The sequence below is a fragment of the Apus apus genome, chromosome 2, assembly GCF_020740795.1.
Source record: "Apus apus isolate bApuApu2 chromosome 2, bApuApu2.pri.cur, whole genome shotgun sequence".
NCBI classification, from domain to species: Eukaryota; Metazoa; Chordata; class Aves; order Apodiformes; family Apodidae; genus Apus; species Apus apus.
Window position 1 is genome coordinate 133,520,240 of NC_067283.1, and position 18,180 is coordinate 133,538,419.

Genomic DNA, 18,180 nt, shown 5'->3' on the forward strand with positions numbered 1-18,180 from the left:
AAGGAAAAGAATACCAGTATTAGCTGATAAAAGCAGGTAATTATATCGCTTCTTCACTACTGCATTATCTTGTTCTAATTTTTAGGAGCGAGAGTGAGGGGGCAAGACAGAGGGTGAGACATGAAACAAGTCACTAGACAGTTTTTTTTCATCTCTCCAAACTCTGAAATTATTGAAAGAAAAACAAAAGAAGATTCCACTTTAATTTACTTCTCTGTTAGTGTGCTGTATCACTCTCAATTAAATTAGCAATTAATAACAAGGATTGTATTAGTAACAAACAACATATATTCACTTAATCCTTCTGAAATATATTTGTAAGTCACCATAAAGAATAGTACTGTGAAACATTACACCCTACAAATGTTTAATAAGTTTAAACCAGTAATTAAGAAGTTGAGACCACAAAGAAGAGTAGTTTTATAAAATGTGTTTATTTCATAACTTAATTCTATTTTTTGTACGTGTTACTAATTAAAGCGTTTTTAAGAATTTTTCAAAGTCCTGTATAGAAGCTTTGGCAATCTCTGTGCAAAACACCTCATCAGGCAAGGATACCAGCTGGTTCAGAGAGATGTAGCTGGGTTGTGCTGGGTCATACTGGGCTCTTCCCAAGAATGTAAGAAACAAATGTCTCTCTTTGATCCGTAATAGCTTTGAGTTGAAAACCTAAGAAAGAAAGGGATGCATCTTTTACATTGTCTAAAGTTCCAACTGATTAATCTAAAATAAGAGTATTTTTTAGACAAACTGAAAATCTAGGGTGAAAACAAATAATTTGCATCTTTTCTCTTAATTTATGTCAAACATCAGGTAGGTTATATTTATATACAAATTGTCTAAATTCTAAATAAATGTTTCAATACAATATACTGCAGTACATACACAAAGGGAATCGGGGAGTGATACAACTTTCTTAAACATGACAGTTTTTATATGTAACTATGTTACTTTTGTGTAATCACAACCGAGAAAGTGAGGCTCCACCTTCACCACCAAACTAGTGAAAAGAGAGAACCTAAAATTTACTCCCAGATTAACAGCTCACCTGAGGAAAGCGAGTAAGCATGTGGTGGGGAATGCCCATTATGTTGTGTAAGTAGTCAAATGTCTGTCTGAGTCTCTTCTTACTTGCAGTTAAGATCTTGGGTGTTTTAAACACAATCTCTTGAATTTCATTATGTTTAAAACCAAGTTCAATCTGACAAACCTGAAAAAGAGAACAATTTTATCTTCAAAAGCCAGATACAGCAAACAGCTTAGTTTAATATGCCACTGAAATAAACTAATGCAAAATTCTTCTACACTTTGTCACACAGAGGCAAGAACATATAACACCCACAATAATACCTGCCCCTCCAGTTCCTCTCAAGTTAGACAGTGCAAATTATTCATCTTTCTGGATTAAAGTGTAATTCGCTTACATAGTATCCTGCAGTAAAGAGGACTTCTGCAAATGCTATGTATTTTTCAGCTTATCTGAGATCTGAACAAAAAAAGCTGTGCCTCAGTACACGTGGCAGTTGCTAGCACAAAAATTCTCCCCCAAGAGTCTTTTATCAGTTTCAATACTGAGCTGTCAAAAGAGACCGACTTTCTAGCTGTAGAGCTGTTGAGCTCTGTAAAACACAGCAATCAAATAGCTAGTGATTACTTTTGTTAATGCACTATTTCTTTTGCTAATGTAGCCAAGTTTTATTTTTATATGAAGGAGTATAAATTCAGTCCTTTAGTCTCCAACTAAAGTCTGTTGAATCTGAAAATGATGTGTATGATATGAGGTGCATTCAATTTATTTTACATTTGGTTAATGTCTGAAGTAAGATGTCTTTTTCAGAGACTGCCTCATCTTCAATTATGGTTTCCCAAAAGGAAAATAAAACACATTTTTTCAATAAAATCATGAGTACTCCTCCCAAAGTGCAGAGTGGCAAGCAGTCCATTGAGTTGTTGAGAAAGGAATTCAGCATACAAAAGCGTCTGGTAACTCAGCCGTTTCTTCTATCCTCCGGTGACATTTACAAGCAGCTTGTTTTCAGTCATGTAGTGGGTGTGCTTGCCAGTCAACATAACCAGACTTTCAAATCCAACTCGGGTACTTCAGCTGGCAAAAAGGTAGTGCTTTTTGTTTTTTCAGTTTGATATGCCAAGACTGCAGCTCCTTTCCAAAACTGCCTGACAAATACAAAGTCAACGGCTGAGAATCTGCATTTTGATAGTACCTTAGGACTTCCAAATCCTTACAGGGAATTGTTTCTAGAGGTGACTTTAATCACACCTCTCAACTCCTGGTTCTTCCTTATCTGCTTTATAAATATTTGAGCATCACAAGAAATACTAAACAACTCAGACAGCATTCAAGTATGAAGAGATGTGTTTGCACTTCACTGGGGTCTTCCACCAACCTGGAATTGGCAGGGGTTAAGTTACTGCATTAAGATACACAACTGAGAGTAAGACTTGATGTTAAATCAGGGGAGATATATATAGCTGGCTCCACTATAAAGGTAATTGTGGCAAGAATCTTGAGCTTTTATTTCCTTTTCTATGAAATGGACCAACTCTCTCTTGACATTAATGGTGAGCTCAATGTAAGTTGCTTTGACTGTGCTCAGTTAGCAGCAAACATACTTCATATTCAGTGACTCTCTAGACCACATCTGCTGATGTCCTTACTGTGTGAACCCCAGCAACACTCAACATACTCTGCATGATACCCACAACAAGCAGTGTTAATACAAACTTTCCAGTTTACCCTGTCAATGAATCTCTAATTGTGTTTGATGAAACCTTCAGAGGATGCAAGAAGCTGTTCTTCAGCTCATTTAGTCCATGATTGCTATCTTTTGACAACCAGTATCACCTGCACGGGTGGTTTTAAGTAACAGGCCACTCATAATGAGGGACACCACCAGATCACTTCTGAACTGCTGCTATATGGTTTCTCTGCCCAGCACCAGCTTAGGACATAGAGGTCTGAACCCAGGTGCTGAATCTGAGACATCCAAGCTCCTGGAACGCTGCAGCTATTAAGTTATCAGTAGATTCAAATAGTGAAGACCTAAAAATCCTTCCTCTCACTCTAGAACATGTTTAAAATAAGGATGCTACACTATACACTTTTTGGTAGATAGACAAGATAATCATATAGAAGTGAGGATTTTAAAACCACATTCATTATAATATACCAAATCCCTAGCCTGTGGAAACAATATTCATTAAAAAGAAAGCACTATTAATTGGAACAATCTGCTACTTTCCAGTCTCCTCCCTTACCACACACACATTTCAGATTGGAAGATTCCCAGTGTTTAATAGTTTCAGAACAGCGGGTCTGTCTAAAAATCATATATTTTAATTCATAGTTACACATTATAGGATAATAGGATTTCACAAATTGTTACACTACATCATGCTCTTTGGCCTAGATGGCTTTAGAGCACAATAATTAAACCAATACATAGTTACACTTTCAAAGGAGAAAGGAGTCCCTGTGGGTTTGAAGTTATTTACCCAACAGTTGTTAATAATGACCATCTGCTATCAGACAATAGGTGTCAAATGCACATTTTGGCAGACTAGCTACCTGCCAAGAGGAAAATAATCAACTGCACATTTCTTGCTCCTAAATCCTCATGGTGATCCAAGTTAGCAAAAAAACATATTAATTAAGAAAAAAAAGGAGCAAGCAGGCCCTATTTTTCCTTCAGTGTAAAGAAATGAGTAACAATTTGTGTCATCAGATAGCAACTTTTGACAGGAAGGGACACAGGTAAAGTTTCTAACCTACATCAGATTAGAAGACAGAGTAAGATACTGCTCCGTGTATGCTATAAGCTTGCAAGGTATAGGAGAAAAGAAAATGTTTAGCAAAATGCTCTGTTATTTTGTGTCTTTACTAAAATTATTTCATTAAATCTTTCTGTACAGGATTGTCCTCCAGGAGTTGTATTCTGTTAACTCTTAAACCATGTGGATATACAATATACACTTCTAGTATCTACTAATAAGCTCACCTGGAGATTTTCTTTTACAGGCTCCAGTTTGCCAGTCAGTAGCCTTGGAAGACGAACTACCAGATCCTTTGTCTACAATTAGGGAAAACACACAAAGGAAAGATGGTTAGTGAAAGCTTGTTTGTGAATTGATCTGTGAAAGAAGAAGTTGATATGAGATCACTATCTTTTTTTTTTTTTTTCCAGTTGGAAGAGGGATGCACTTTCACTTGCATTTCATTTTATCTCTACCCCAAAGATGAGTTTGCATGAAACAGCAAACAGCAACGTATTGAGCTGCAAAAGGTTACTCAAATATGTTTGTATGGAAAATAACATAGCTGTTGGGAAACAGAGAGGAAGAGGGAGTAAAATGCATACAAAAAAATGGAAAACATGCTCAAGTGCCCAATCACTCTCAGTGCTCAAGTTTAAAAAAAAAAAAAAAAGAAACAAGTTAACAAAACACTACTTGATAGAGACTATAAGGGGATTTTTGAGCTGCAGTGGTATTTGTCTACCTCGGGATCTGGTTAGACCACAGTATTACAGCAATACAACACATTATTCCACATCCCTAAGCTATGTGATTACTTGTAATTAGCTCTCAGTAGAAGGCCATGACTAAACCCTCTTCCTGAGAGGTCTCTTATCTCAAGCCTGGAAAGGCCAGGAACAGGCACTGCAGCAGCTATAACTGTTCAGAAAGTAGAAGCCAACAGAAGAACACCTATTTCCACTTAAAACGTAACACTTATTACAATCCCCAGCTACTGCAGGGAACAACTAACGCTGCCCACTTACTCTGACAAACTCCAGCTACAACCTCCTCTGAAGATCCTAAAGCATGGTGCTAAGTATCTCCTAAGCACTTCATGTGGTAAGCACTCTCACAGGAGAATCCAGGGCTTAGCCCTGGTGATCTGAGCATATGATTTGACATTTAGTTTGATACGATATTCACAGATTAGATTATTTTTTCATGAATGAGTTAAGTGTGTTACAGTATCCTGAAGAGATTAGGAGAGCCAATTAATTTTCTAACAGTTAAAAAGGCTGCTTGCTGTTTCAGCTATGGATTCAGTCCTCTGACCCATCGCATAATAAAAATGGACACACACATGTTTTTTTAAAAATAACCTGCAGCAGATCATCTGCAACTGTATTTCAGGACCTTTGAATGTTAGATGTCCATATTACCTCTACAGACTGTTAAAATCATGTTACCTTCCTGTAACCCAGTGTTAACCATTGGAAATGTCACTAATGTTTGTGAATAGCTTCCAAACACTTAAAGTATTTGTGTTCCAAGGCCTTACAGTTTTAATTTACAAAGCACCAAAAGACTTCAGTGTATAATCTTTACCTTTTTTACGCTGAGGCCAAGTTCCTTTTTGAAGAAACCCAGTCTGTTATCCAGTCTTTCCACTGAAAACAACAGCAAATATGGAGCTCTTGAGACCATCTGAGCAATTTCTGCCGTACCAAATTTTTTTGATTTTAAGTAATCCACTCTAGAAAGAGAACAAAAAAAAAAAAACAACCCAGTGATGAAAATTTTATTGCCTCCATTTATTCAGTACATGCTTAAATTCCTCAGTGATATCTTATAAACAGACAGATGTTCTAGCATTAACATGCAACCCTGCCAAAAATAATTAGGGTGAAATCTGTAGTTATCATAAAAGTAAAATACCATCCCTTCCAATTAATTAGAAGTAAAATAAATCTCAGAGCAGAATGTCAATACTGAAGACAGATTTTAATTCCTCCCAGCTGTACTTAAGCAGATAACTATGTTAACCTATGTTTAACTACCAGCCTGTTTCCTAGATTGCAAACATATTAATAGATCATCATAGGGTATGGACAAGAAGACATATACAGCCTTTTGCTATTTTAATGAATTCCATTTCTACTGCTGAAAGAACAGAGTAGTGTATCTCATACATCCCTGTTTTGCCAATAGCACTGGAGTAGAAATATCATACAACAATACCATCTGTAGAGACACTGTCCAAAGACATTTCTAAATCAACTGAAGTTACTTTTGTTACAATAGGTTCCTACTTTCAGTCACTGGTCCAAGGATTTAGTTTCAAAATACCTGGCTGTCAGAAAGGAGGAGTTGACCGAAGTTTTTATGTTTAACAGTTTTGAGTTGTTTGGTTTTTTTTCTCTTTCCAAGTAAAAACTTTTTCTGAACTTTTTTGAATTCAGTGAAAGTGAAATCCTATTTCAAGTACTACTAGCAGTAGATTATTACCACAGCTTCCAAAAAACTTAATGGGGGGAAATACAGCCCACAAAATAGAGACATGATTAATCCACATGCCATCATTTAGCAAAAAAAATAAAGAAAAAAGTACAATTTGAAAAGGTTTGCTTTGGTTATAGGTAAGCAGATTCAGAAGTATTTGCTGCCAGGTGAACTTAAGAGCATACAAGAACTGAATTTATCTGGCAGTAATTAAGATACTAAATAAATTGCAGAATATTCTGCAGAAGCAGATATTCAGCAAAAGATAGGCTGTGTGTTAAATCTCATCTTGTGGAGATTAAAAATACCTTCCAGTCACTACGACCTCTTTCCACAAACCCTTAAAAGTGAAGTCATCACAAGCCAAAACCCCCTAGATAGAAAATCAAAGAACAAGCTCTGAAGGACAAGTTCCCTAATGCAGCAGCCATCCCAACACAGAATGTAGCAACCTGGGCTCCAGGTAACACTGATGGAATTGGCTGCAGGAGCCTCAGAGACAAGGAGTTTGGAGGGGGAGAAATGCAGAACATAACAATACACAATGGCCCTTCAAAAATTATCCCATTATATTTTGAATACTGCAGCTTGGCTACACTATTCATTTTCCAGTCAATTTTTCAAGGGCACAACTGCCAAGCATTCTAGGAACATACCTAAAAGGGCAGATTAAAAATAAAACCTTTTGGTTGGCCTGACCCCTCTTCACTTGTTTTCTGTTAACAAGTCATTAAGATTCACATCTGAAGAATTTATTTGCATCCTAGAAAGGCAAGAAGGTTAAAAGAGGGATGGGAAGACTGTGATAACCTGATTCTAGAAACTTATATATTAAAGAAGCATAACTGTGTAACCTGACTAAGGTTTGAGATAAGTTTGAGAGTGTTAGCTCTCGTTCTGTTACAGGGGTCAGCAGTTCTATGTAGCATGTTAACAGTTTTAAGTCATCATTAACAATACCATAAAACAAAGCATCTGGTGCAGCTGCAGTGCAGACACTGATTTGCAACTGTCAGAATTGTTATGAATTATGGAATGTTTTGACTTTTACAGTGTTTATCTGAAGCCAAATGCCAAATCTATTGAAATTTGTGTTTTGTTTCCTGGCAACCTGGAATCCATAGCAATAAAACATTCCAGAGTGATGTAACCAATACCATGTCCATCTGCACAGAAGTGTTTATGCAAAGGTGATACTCAGCTTTAAAAAGACAGCTATCAGACACATTCACTTCACAGCCTGCCATACACCTGCCATGGTACACTTACTTTAAAGCTTACAGGAGAGCATTCACCAGAGCCAGAGATAAACTTACTGGGGGGGGGGAAAATCAAGCTGCAGAAAATGTTCAGCCCCTACTTTACTAACCAGGCAGTGCCACAGTACAGTCACTGAAAATCTGACTTCACAGGGGAGTTAGAATGTTAGAGTTTATCATAGCAAAAAATAATCTCTTCAGAAGAGTACAAGCAACTCTGACATCTAGACTCAAAATTAATGCTGAAAAATGACAAAGGTTCTTTTTGGATATTTTTTTTCCTGAAAGGCCGCTTACTGCACAGGAGGATGGAAGAACAGAGGAGAATGAAGAAAAGTCAGGTCTGTGTTAGACATGAGTCTACTAACGTGTTTGTTTCCAAAAAGCCGTATTTTCAGATCTCTGTCTTGGACAGCTACTATGTGCAAGAGCCAAGTAGAAAGACTTTCTTTTCTGGCCTTTTTAAAGAACAAGATGTTTTGAGTTCATTACAAAGTGCATACACACACACAGTTTGTTCTGTAGAAGAACTGTTAAATTATTGCAAGCCTGTCTGGAATAATTTTAAAAGTCCATTTCCCTGCATTTTTTTTTTCTATGATCAACACACCTAATGGCATTATGAATCAAAAGAATAAGTAATTCCATTTCAGAATCAAACTTCTTATAGGTACACATGAAACAGATATGATACATGAGTAAAGAAAGTTAGGATCTCTGACTTCAAGTCACAGGTTAAGTGAAAAAAAAACAACCCACAAACAACCAAAAAACACACACAGATAAGGGAAAAAAAGGAAAAAAAAAAAAAAAAAAGAAAAAGGTACACCCCATAGTCTGGTGCTGATAGCTGAAAACTCATGTCTCAGTGGGATCCCAACTGCAAAAATCTGGCAAAGGAATACAGAGCAGCTGTTTGTACCCATAAACCAACAAGGAGGAAGACTGGAATGCAGTTACAAGTCACCACACCATTCCTCTAGGGTAAAGCACCTTTGCAAAAAGTGACTGTGGATTAATGAAAATAGGGGTTCAATACCTACATTAAGTTATTTCAGATAAATGAAGAATTAAGAATAATTTTAAACAATATATTTATATTACTACAGCGCATTATTTCCAAAGATCTTGATTTTAATTCCAGTTATTTAACTTTAGGAGGACTTTTCTTTAGAAGTTAAAGGCTTTCTGCCACAAATATAAACCTCATCTTTAAAGCTCTAGAAATAGTCCTCCCAAGTTAACAATGCAAGAATACTAAGGACAGGCTTCTGTGAAGAGACACGGCCAGTTACAAGCATAAAACCACAACTTGACCAGCATCAGCACAGGCATCTCAATCACTGCAGGATGAAGTCCAGCACTCTAGCTGACTGAAGGAAAAGTCAAAATCTGCACTCATGTGGGCAAGGTGCACACCCATGTGACAAAAGAGAATAAAAGGGGTTGATTTCCAACAGAAGAATGGATTGCTGCTATCCATAATGTCTTAGACCATGCCACACCCATAAACACAATGACTTTTCTCTAAAAAAGAAAAAGAGAAATAATTCCACCCTTGGTGTTTTTGGAAAATACAGTAATAACATTAGAAAAAACTGACTAAAAACCAAACTCCACAGGGCAGCTAACTAAATAAGCTTTGGTCTAAAATATTAAATCTTCTTGAGAGAGGGGTATTTACCCTTATGCACAGACAAGCTGGGTGACACTGAGGAACAGTCTAGGGCCTTGCAACTCTGACCACACACAAAAATTAGTTCATTGTTGTCTTCTGCTCAGTTTGAGCTGGACCACAGGAAAAGTTGTCACCAAAATCTTCTACTGCTATTAGAAATAAACACAGAAGAGATATGGTCTGCTTTTTTTAGTGCAGACCTTACAAGGTCTGGGTAGACATATCCTCTAGAAGAGTGGTTTCAAGGCACTTCCACTGAAGAGATTAATATTGGTTACAAATGGAGGTTACAAATTTAGGTAAAGCCTCAGGAACCAACATTTTGGAATCTTAAGATGACAGAGCGACTTAGCAAACAACCTAGAATGACAAGCTGCTTCCTCTGTGGCAGAGACAGGGATAACCAGTGAAATTTGTTAATGGACAGTTTTCAGGTGGATCAGGGCATTCACTTCTGATACCACCAGTTAATGCTGACTGATGGGAAGGCACAGAAATATGGAGCCAGGGATCGAGTAAGGAAGGAAGCAGCAGCAACACAGGTTCATACAAGGTTAAGGCAACTGGGAAACCTGATCTTCAAGATAACGGGCTTAATATCCTGCTGCTATTTAAAAGGCTTACCTGGTTTCTAAAGCTTCCAGATCTTCAGCAAGGATATACGGATTTTTGGTCAGGAACGATCCCAGCTGATTGTCTTCTACACCCACATCCTTAAGAAATAGAAGTATTTTTCTTATATCTTTTTCAAAGTCCAAAGTCAGTAAAAGTTGACCTGCCTTTTGACGTTTTTCCACTTGGGATAAGTCAACTCCTACAACAAACAAAATTAGGTATTTTTTTAATTAAACACAGCCCCTACTTCCTGTAAATGTTTCAAGAAAACATGGTGAAATTTACAGGACTTTTTTTTTTTTTTTTGCACTGATTTAGCATACTTCAGTTGCTCAGCACAGCAAAGTCACAACACCTGGTATACTGTAGAAAGATTCCAGATAAAACAAGCAGTCATTTTAGTTGCTTTTCCTAAGTTTATTTTTTGAAGGAAGACATGTGCAGTGAATCCTGCATGTGAGGAATCAAGTACACTAGCATGTGCCACATGTAGAGACCTACTCTTGTTGCACAGAAATACCTGTGTGAGGAATTCCTAACTCCACTATGCAAAGGAAGGGGACAGTTTTGCAGTGAAGTGCCTTTCATTCACACACAGGCATTTTTACTGCACAGAACCAGATCTTCCCTTCTCAAATATTTATTTCTCCAACCTCCTTCTAGTGTTTCTTGCACTTTCGGGAAACAAGGAGGCTGCCAGTAACCCTTAATTCATCTAGCCTTGCACAGTCCAAGTGCTTTTGGTGAGAACTAATGTCCTCTTCCATACCTTTCTCCTTGCCTCTCCAGTTCACTTTGCCCCACTTTCAAGACTGCACAGGAACCACTCCCCTTCCTTCTAAGGACTGAGAGCTGTAATCTCTTTTGCAGCAAATTAAAGTATCCTTAGCCAGTCCAAAGTAAGAGACACCAATCAAGTTACACGAAGTGCTCCCCACCTCCAGAAGCTGCAGGACCTGCCCCCTTATAGCATATACTAAGGGAGAAAAACTAGCCAGCCCTGTCTTCAACTAATATGACATTGCTAGTGAATCATGCAGTCCCCTTTCTTTTTCCATTTACCCTGGATAACATTCTGCTGCCCTTAGCCACTATTCCTATTTTCAAATTTACAGTAAGATTAAAACATGAATTATTGAATCTCCAGAGCCTCAGATGCAGGCAGACCACATCATATCACACATACCTAGGTGGACAAGTTTCGCCAGAGTTTCTGAGTGATCAACATAATCTCGGAGCGTTGAAGACTGAAGGGGAAGAATTGGTTCTGCAATGATCTGCACAGCTTCTTCCTCAGAAATCTGCTCCAAAGCAGATGAAGGTGAGATGTCATCCCAGTCTAAGGAACAAATATAGAAGACCCAGATGCATTTAGTGAAAGACAAAGCTGCTGCCACAATATACTACACAGATCTCTAAAAATATATTTCAAAATGCAAGAATACTGTGCATGAGATGAACAGCCAACCTATTGTTATTTGAAAACATATGAAAATATAGACGCTACTCCCAGTTTTTGCCCCTGTTCCATCTCCATGTCAGTGTCCATCAACTCTGATGCTCAGGCAGCCCAATCTAAGTATAGTACCCAGTAAACCTGCCTTCAGCCTATTGCCTTGATCACTGCAGACAACAGATAACATCACTTTCTTGAAAAAGAATCTTCTTTCACGTCTCCACAAATGCATTCCTGCCTGATCATTTCCAGATCAAAGGCTACTGCAATTATTATTTTTCATAACCTGACGAGCCCACTACCTTGTGTCTCTTCTGAATCTGACGCCTGAACCACAGTTGTTTTAACTTTGAAGGTATTTCACAGCCAACTCCAACCAAGCTATCATGTCTTATCCATTACAGAATGGCTGCTGACTGCCACCACCTCTAACAGCTAAAGAAATCAAGCTCCATTTCCTGCTCAGTAAGGTTTCCAAATAAACACCATTATGCTTGGTTTCCCTTAAGTGTTGCAAGTCACAGAGCTCAGCATCTTTCAAAAATATATTTCCCTAAACTGTTCTATTTTTCCAATGACAGGTGTATACAGCAGCTAGATCAAAAATACTGTTTGCAGGATGACTGCTAGCATCTACCTCAATTATGAAACCGACTGCTGACCTAATTATAAACTCAGTATGGGGATTTTCTGGATCTGTACCTTTGCACAATGACTTCCTAGAGAGTGGGGTAACTCTCTTCTATGTCAAGAAAACAAAGCCACACCAGAACGACCAAGATAAATTCCAGAATATGTTGGATGATCCTAATGTTCCAGGAAGGGTTGCACAGACTAGCTCAATAATTGTTGAAGGTCTTGCCACATCTTCTCAACGACTCAGAAACAAAAGTGTTTTTAGCAACAGTTACACCTTAAACAGTAATTAAGAACTCTCTAGGAATCTCTATGGATATCAAGTATTTCCTTTCAACTTGTTGAGAACTGAACAAATATACACCAAGGTCCACTCTGGAAGCACAGATGCTCTTTTTTTTTGCTACTTTAAGCTCCTCAAACCTCCTATCAGGTTGATACAACTCACCTAAAGTTACAAAAAAAAGTTAGTAATTACATTTTTTCCATTACATACACTGCCAACTGGGCAAAATGCTCCACACACACATACATAACACTAAGTCTGCTGGCAAATAAAAATCTGGCATATAGATAAACTGCACCGCAGGTGCAAACACATAGGAGTTGGCTGACCTGTCAGTTCTGGTGCAGCACTGTATCCAGACCCAGCTGCACAAACACAGAGATCTCAGTTGCAGCTCTGAGCCACCCCAAAAATAAGCTCTGTAGGATCCAAGTTGGCTGGGCTCAAAGCTGAATCTGAACATACAAGGCAATTCAGTAATCCAGAGTTAAGTTTCCTCAGCATACTAGAATTATTTTCTGAGGTTGGTGGGTTTTTTTCACCCTCAGATCTAAAAGTGCAGAAAAGTGAGGCAATTTCCTCAGGGTAACAACACCAAGGTGACCTTGTATCCAACTCCTTTCCTCAAGAGACAGTTGGATGTGCATTTCTCAGCAGGACAGTGCTTAAGCAGGCTTCCCACTGCTGCCTCCTGATGTTCACCCCCAATCACTCAAACGGCTGGGTTGGGCCGTTGAGCCTGAGCTGCTCCCCCAACCCCGACTTAAAAAACTTGACCAAAATCCAACCAACCCCTTTGTTTTGCACCAGAAAATCTATGCAGGGAAGGCAAATGCTCAGCTGCTGCACGTAAAATTATGAAAAGGCCTTCAAACAGCAGCTTCAGATCAACATATCTACCCCAAACGTTTTCTTTCAGCTTGAAAGTATTCTTTATATGCTAGAGGGACCACAGGAATTGTGATAACTACTGGGATAAAAACCAGTGAAAGTTGTGAAGTTCAGACAAATGATTTAGATACACAGGCCAAAAAAGAAGAGCCAAGAGTAATACATACTGAAAACACCATTTGGAAATTTGGGAGAAATGGTATCCCTAAGGTCTCTTACCTTCATACAGTATTTTTGCATTTGGGTCAGGTAATATTTCTGCTTTTACTTGCTCCTGTTTCGCTGGTGAAGGCAAGTTACTTTCGGGAGAAGAAAAGGATTCATCCTTGGCACTGTCGGGTGAAGAACAGCTTCCTACAGACACGTGCCTGCATGCCTGCAATCTCCACGCAAGAACTTCCTTTCTACAGGGCAGCAGGACCAGAGGGGGAAACCCTCGACAGGCCGGCGCGGTGCTGCCGCGGGCCCGCAGCCTCCCAGGAAAGGCGGCAGCACGGGCCGCGGGCAGCAGGCAGCGCCAGCGGGAGGCCTGCCCGGCCCACACAGCCATCGCCCAGCTCAGCACAGCATCCTGCGGGGAGAAAAAGGCCTGAGGAGCAACGCAGGCGCTACCTCGCCCCGGCCGCAGGGCTGGGAGCGCGAGTGTTAATCCCCTTGAGCATTAAAGCAGAAATTACTCGCTACAAAGCATGAGGAAGCGGCTTGAAACGCGCGACAACCAGAGGCGGCACCGCTGAGGAGAGGAGCCGGCTCTGAACGCCACAGCCCGCTTCCCCGAACAGCCGTTCCCTCGGGAGCGGCCAGCAGGGCCCTCAGCCCCCCTCAAGGGCCCGCACCCTCCGCGCACACCCCGCCACGGGGCGGCGGGAGGGCGGGGAGAAGCCGGGACGCTGGGCCGGCCCTCGCTGGGCCGCCCCAGGCCGGCACCCTGGGCATCAGGCCTGCGCGAAGACGCGCGGCTCCGCACGCAGCGCCCCCGGCCCGCGGGAGGGCGAGGGCGGCCGCCCGGCCCCGGTCCCGATCCCGGTTCCGATCCCGGCCCCCGCCCCGCAGGCCCCGCCAGCGCCTCACCTGCCCCGCACGGCCCGGCCCGCACGCGTGACCCCCGGGCCAGCTCGGGCGAGACCATTCGGGAGCAGGGACGGGGGGTGGGGGGGCAGGCAGCAAAGGGACCTTCCCACCGCTTGCTCAGCGAGGGAGGTGCGGCTCCGCCTCCCCCCGCCCCTGCTCCGTTTCTCCCTCCCTCCCTCCCGCACCGCGTGGGCGGCAGGGCAGCTCCGCCCCTCGGCACGGCGGCCGCGGCGCTGCCCCCTCCTCCCGCAGCGCTGCCCCCCCAACCCCGCGGCGCTGCCCCTCCATCCCAGCGCTGCCCCCCCAGCCCCGCGGCGCTGCCCCTCCATCCCAGCGCTGCCCCTCCATCCCAGCGCTGCCCCCGCAGCAGCGTCACCTCAGCGGGCGGTGCCAGCCGTGTCGGCCGCGCCGGTTCGGGCCGCCCCGCCCCGCCCCGGGAGCGGCAGAGCTGCGCTTAGGCGAGGGCAAGGGAAGGGAAGGGAAGGGGGCGAGATGGCGTCGTGCGTGGGGAGCCGGACCCTGAGCAAGGACGACGTGAACTACCGCCTGCACTTCCGCATGATCAACGAGCAGCAGGTGGAAGACATCACGCTGGAGTTCTTCTACCGGCCGCACACCATCACCCTGCTCAGCTTCACCATCCTCAGCCTCATGGCCTTCGCCTTCACCAGGTGCGCGGCCCCCGCGGTGCCGCGGGTGCTCGGCCTGGGGGCGGAGGGGCTTCCCGGGGCCGGGGCCGCTCCCCGCGGGGCGAGGCCGGGTGCTGCGGCGGCGGGTTGGCGGGGGTGCGGTACCGGGCCGTGATTTGCCGTGTGCTGTGGAGACCGGGGGGCTGCATCGCCAGCCGGTGGGCACCCTGCCGGGGGGCCCTCGCGGAGAGCGGGTGTTCTCCTCTGCTGTATTTCCTGGGAACCTGTTGATCGTTTTGTGGCTCTCTGTTGAAAGTCTTCACCGGGGCGAGTATTTCCAGCAGTTGCCAAAAATGGCTTTTATTAGATTATCAAGAAGCTCGGTAATGCCATCACTCACGTAGATAATTTACCAAGTGGTCGGTGGACAGGAGTGACTGTTTTGTGTCATCGTATTCGTGCAGCACACTTTGTCACACGTTGGCTTAGGCCCCAGTGCTGATACACTTGGCCACATCCTTCCCCACCCCGGGATCGGCTCTGTGGACTTCGCTGCTGCAGTCATTCATGGAAATAAAGCTGGAAACGGATACAGTCATTTTCAGGAGCCTTGTTTGTAAACAAAGGGTATAGCAGTGCAGTTTGAAGAGCATCTTGCAGTATTTTTCTAAGTTGTGCATGCTTTTTCTTGCTTCCTACTGAATGGGGCTGTGAGGGTGGTAACACAATCTTTTATTTCGGCTAAATTGTTTTGTCTCTGGGCAAAGAGTGATTCCTGAGAATTTGGCTGAGCTGTGTGTCGTGTTTTGGGGTCATTTACACTTTTGTGACATTGTAGGTACACAATTCTCAGGTTCCAATGGTTGGTTAAACTCTGCATTTTGACAGAACATCATTATTTATCCCTAGGCCTAATGTAGTATTCAGTGTGTAATGTTCTGTCTTATTCTAAGAATCCAAATTCGTGGTTTTTACCAGCTATGAATATAATGGTCAAGCCTGGCTTGAGATGAGAAAGGAGCACAGGGAAATATGAAATAGTGTACCTGTGAGTGGTCTGAGGTGTGCCTTTTCTTGTTTTGACTTGTGTATGGCCCCAAGGAAGACATTTTTGGTGAACACATCCCTTGTTCTACTTAGGTAACAAGATCTAAGCTAAGGTAGGATGTCTCAAGGATCCTTTCTTAACCCTTAAATCAAAGGCATGTTTCTATGCTTTGGTACAATGCTTAATCGGATACCTTTGCTACAAGTGCTCCTCTTGTCCTTTCTCCCCCTGCCCAATCGCTTTTCACACTACAGGGCTAATTTAGGTCAAACCTGGGAGTTACTATGGTATTCTCATTCGAACGTTGTTCTGAAGGATTAACGGAATTTATCGTTCACCTTTGGGGGAGGAAAGGAATTTTGCTGTTAAATCTTTGAAACAGGATGAGCCAAGTAGCGATTTCAGAACTATGGAGTCTTCTAGGCCCCAAGAATGTTACTTCACTTCTGGGCAGTTTGTTTGCATTTTTCCAAGAGGATTGCTATCTTTTCTTTCCAGTTCTCTTGCTGGCTTTCTGACTCTAACTTCAGTTTCATTTTCTTTCCCTTGTCTGTCTCTGCCTTGCCTCACTTCCTGTGTTTAAATACCCATTGCCTTCTCTTTAACTCTTCTCTCTTTCTCCTCAGGTTTGTGAAAGCTACTTGCAATTCATTTTCTTTTTTTATTTTTCCCCTCCCCTCTCCTCTTCTGCTATTTCCAGTTCTCGCAGGAGTTTCCTAAATCTCCTAGGTGATACCAGAATGCTGCCCCTGTGGCCTTATTTTGGGCCACTACCCAAACCATATGTACTCTTTGAGAAGCAGAGGGAGGTAATGTTTCCCCACATGTTTACAGAATGTTCTTCCAGGTCTGGTTTTGATGTTCCTATCAGGCAATTGCATTGAGCCTCCAATGACTGTTCTTATTTCCACCTCCTGGGTACAAGGCACTGTGAACTTCCCAGTAAGGTGTGACAAGTGATTCTTTGCTTCCTCTGTGCTGTCAATTGTTCCATAGCTCTCCTGGTCAATTTATTAAGCAGGGGATTTTCTATGATACACTCATACTGATGTTTTTAAGTAAAATTTATTTTTTCAGGAACTTCAGCATAGGAAGAGGAAATTCTGCTTCCCTCAAAGTCTTTCTTGTCTCTTCTAGAATTGTTTTATGTCAGAAATAGGTGGGGGTTCAGATGAACTTAAAAAAACCCTTTTCCCTTGAATGTATTAAGCCATAACATGGGGTCTGCCTTGGGATCACTGAGAGCAGCTTTCACTGTCTTTGAGCTGGCAGGTAAAGACAAAGCTGAATTTCAGGAAGCAGTAATCTTCAGGTAGCAATAATACTGATAATCAAGAGCAAGAAATGTGTGTTTAACTTTTCATGTTAAAGTGGGAAAGTACATCCTTCTGGTGCTTCTGACAATGGCTGCAGCTGCCTTGTTTTATTTCCTGCTGAATGAGCCAAACACGGGCTCTTCTGCTTCCAGGCTGAGCCCTGGAGTGGAGATGTGGAGTGACTCTAGCTTTCCCTGTCTTCTTCCTCCCTGAAGAGAGGGATGTGGCCTTCTCTGAGCCCAAAGGCAACCAGCAGGAGGGTGGGTGGTGCTGGAAGGGATATTGTGGAGTGCAACAACAGGACTGAGGAGGGTGACTGGTAGCTTCTGGTGTGAAGTTGCAGGGGTTTATGGAAGCAGGAGTAAGACCCATGAGGATGTAGTGCTGTTGTCTTTCACATCTCTTGATTAATGGGCTTGATGAACCTGGATTATTGTTCATTTATGTTTGATTTGGGGAGTTTATGGAAGATACGTTTTTTCCCCAAACACGCTCTAAATATAATGTCCTACCAATTTTTTCCTCAGTTGAGTATCCTCGTTTAAAAAAAAAATTAAGGGTGTAATAAGCTTACATAAGGTTGTAAATAGCTTACATTTTTGTAATGTGCTGGTGTAATGTAGTGCTCTGGAGCAGGGGAAAAAGCAGGGGAGACGTAAAAGTTATGGAGTTATTATGTGATTTCTTTTTTTAAAATTATATCTTATCCAAGAAGCCACACAGTTGAAAAATGTGCTGGTAAAGTGGATGTAATTGGGAGAATTTTCATCTGTCTTCCCACGCTAGCATTAGAAATCTTGTTTTTGCTGCATGAATACTTGTATTTCAGTCAGCATAAAAGTTCCTAAGGCTAAGTGAGGAGATGATTTAGCACATTTTCCTGATTGCAGCTTGTTGTGTGTCTTTCCTCCGAAAGTTTTTTGCTTCCCTGTTTCTTTTAGCATTCTCCAAAACAGTTCTTCCAGGCAGACATGCTAATTCTTATCCTAAACAGCACACAGTAGCGAGTCTTTTGCTCCTACCTGTTTTTACCTGTTTCT

At 42.0% G+C, this 18,180-nt stretch overlaps 2 protein-coding genes across 9 annotated transcripts in view; one reads left to right on the top strand and one right to left on the bottom strand.

Moving 5' to 3' along the window:
• Positions 1-415: 415 nt before the first annotated feature.
• On the bottom strand, positions 416-14,264 carry MTERF3 (mitochondrial transcription termination factor 3). 2 transcript variants are annotated; one of them, XM_051611480.1, is made up of 8 exons: positions 14,148-14,264; positions 13,296-13,647; positions 10,994-11,146; positions 9,817-10,006; positions 5,362-5,509; positions 4,017-4,088; positions 1,049-1,210; positions 416-669 (listed from the first exon to the last, which is right to left on the bottom strand). In XM_051611480.1, the coding sequence occupies exons 2-8, from the start codon at positions 13,624-13,626 to the stop codon at positions 475-477; spliced, it is 1,251 nt and encodes a 416-aa protein (XP_051467440.1). In that variant the 5' UTR covers positions 13,627-13,647; positions 14,148-14,264; the 3' UTR covers positions 416-474. The 2 variants fall into 2 exon arrangements, with proteins under 2 accessions (XP_051467440.1, XP_051467441.1); XM_051611481.1 differs by lacking the exon at positions 14,148-14,264 and adding an exon at positions 13,754-14,099.
• A 248-nt stretch (positions 14,265-14,512) lies between these two features.
• PTDSS1 (phosphatidylserine synthase 1) overlaps positions 14,513-18,180 on the top strand; it is a 34,246-nt gene continuing 30,578 nt past the window's right edge. For 4 of the 7 annotated variants that reach the window (XM_051611061.1, XM_051611062.1, XM_051611063.1 and 1 more), the window contains exon 1: positions 14,514-14,818. In XM_051611061.1, the coding sequence (XP_051467021.1) occupies positions 14,640-14,818 (179 nt within the window). In that variant the 5' untranslated portion in view covers positions 14,514-14,639. Of the gene's footprint in view, positions 14,819-18,180 lie in introns of all 7 variants that reach the window. The other 3 variants (XM_051611064.1, XM_051611067.1, XM_051611065.1) reach the window with 2 other exon arrangements.

Coding starts and splice junctions, on each gene's coding strand:
- MTERF3 (XM_051611480.1), bottom strand. CDS start 13,626: ATGGCTGTGTGGGCCGGGCAGGCCTCCCGCTGGCGCTGCCTGCTGCCC. Junction 5,510..9,816: donor CTGGAAGCTTTAGAAACCAG/GTAAGCCTTTTA, acceptor TTCTCTTTCTAG/AGTGGATTACTTAAAATCAA. Junction 670..1,048: donor TGCTTACTCGCTTTCCTCAG/GTGAGCTGTTAA, acceptor TTTCTTTCTTAG/GTTTTCAACTCAAAGCTATT.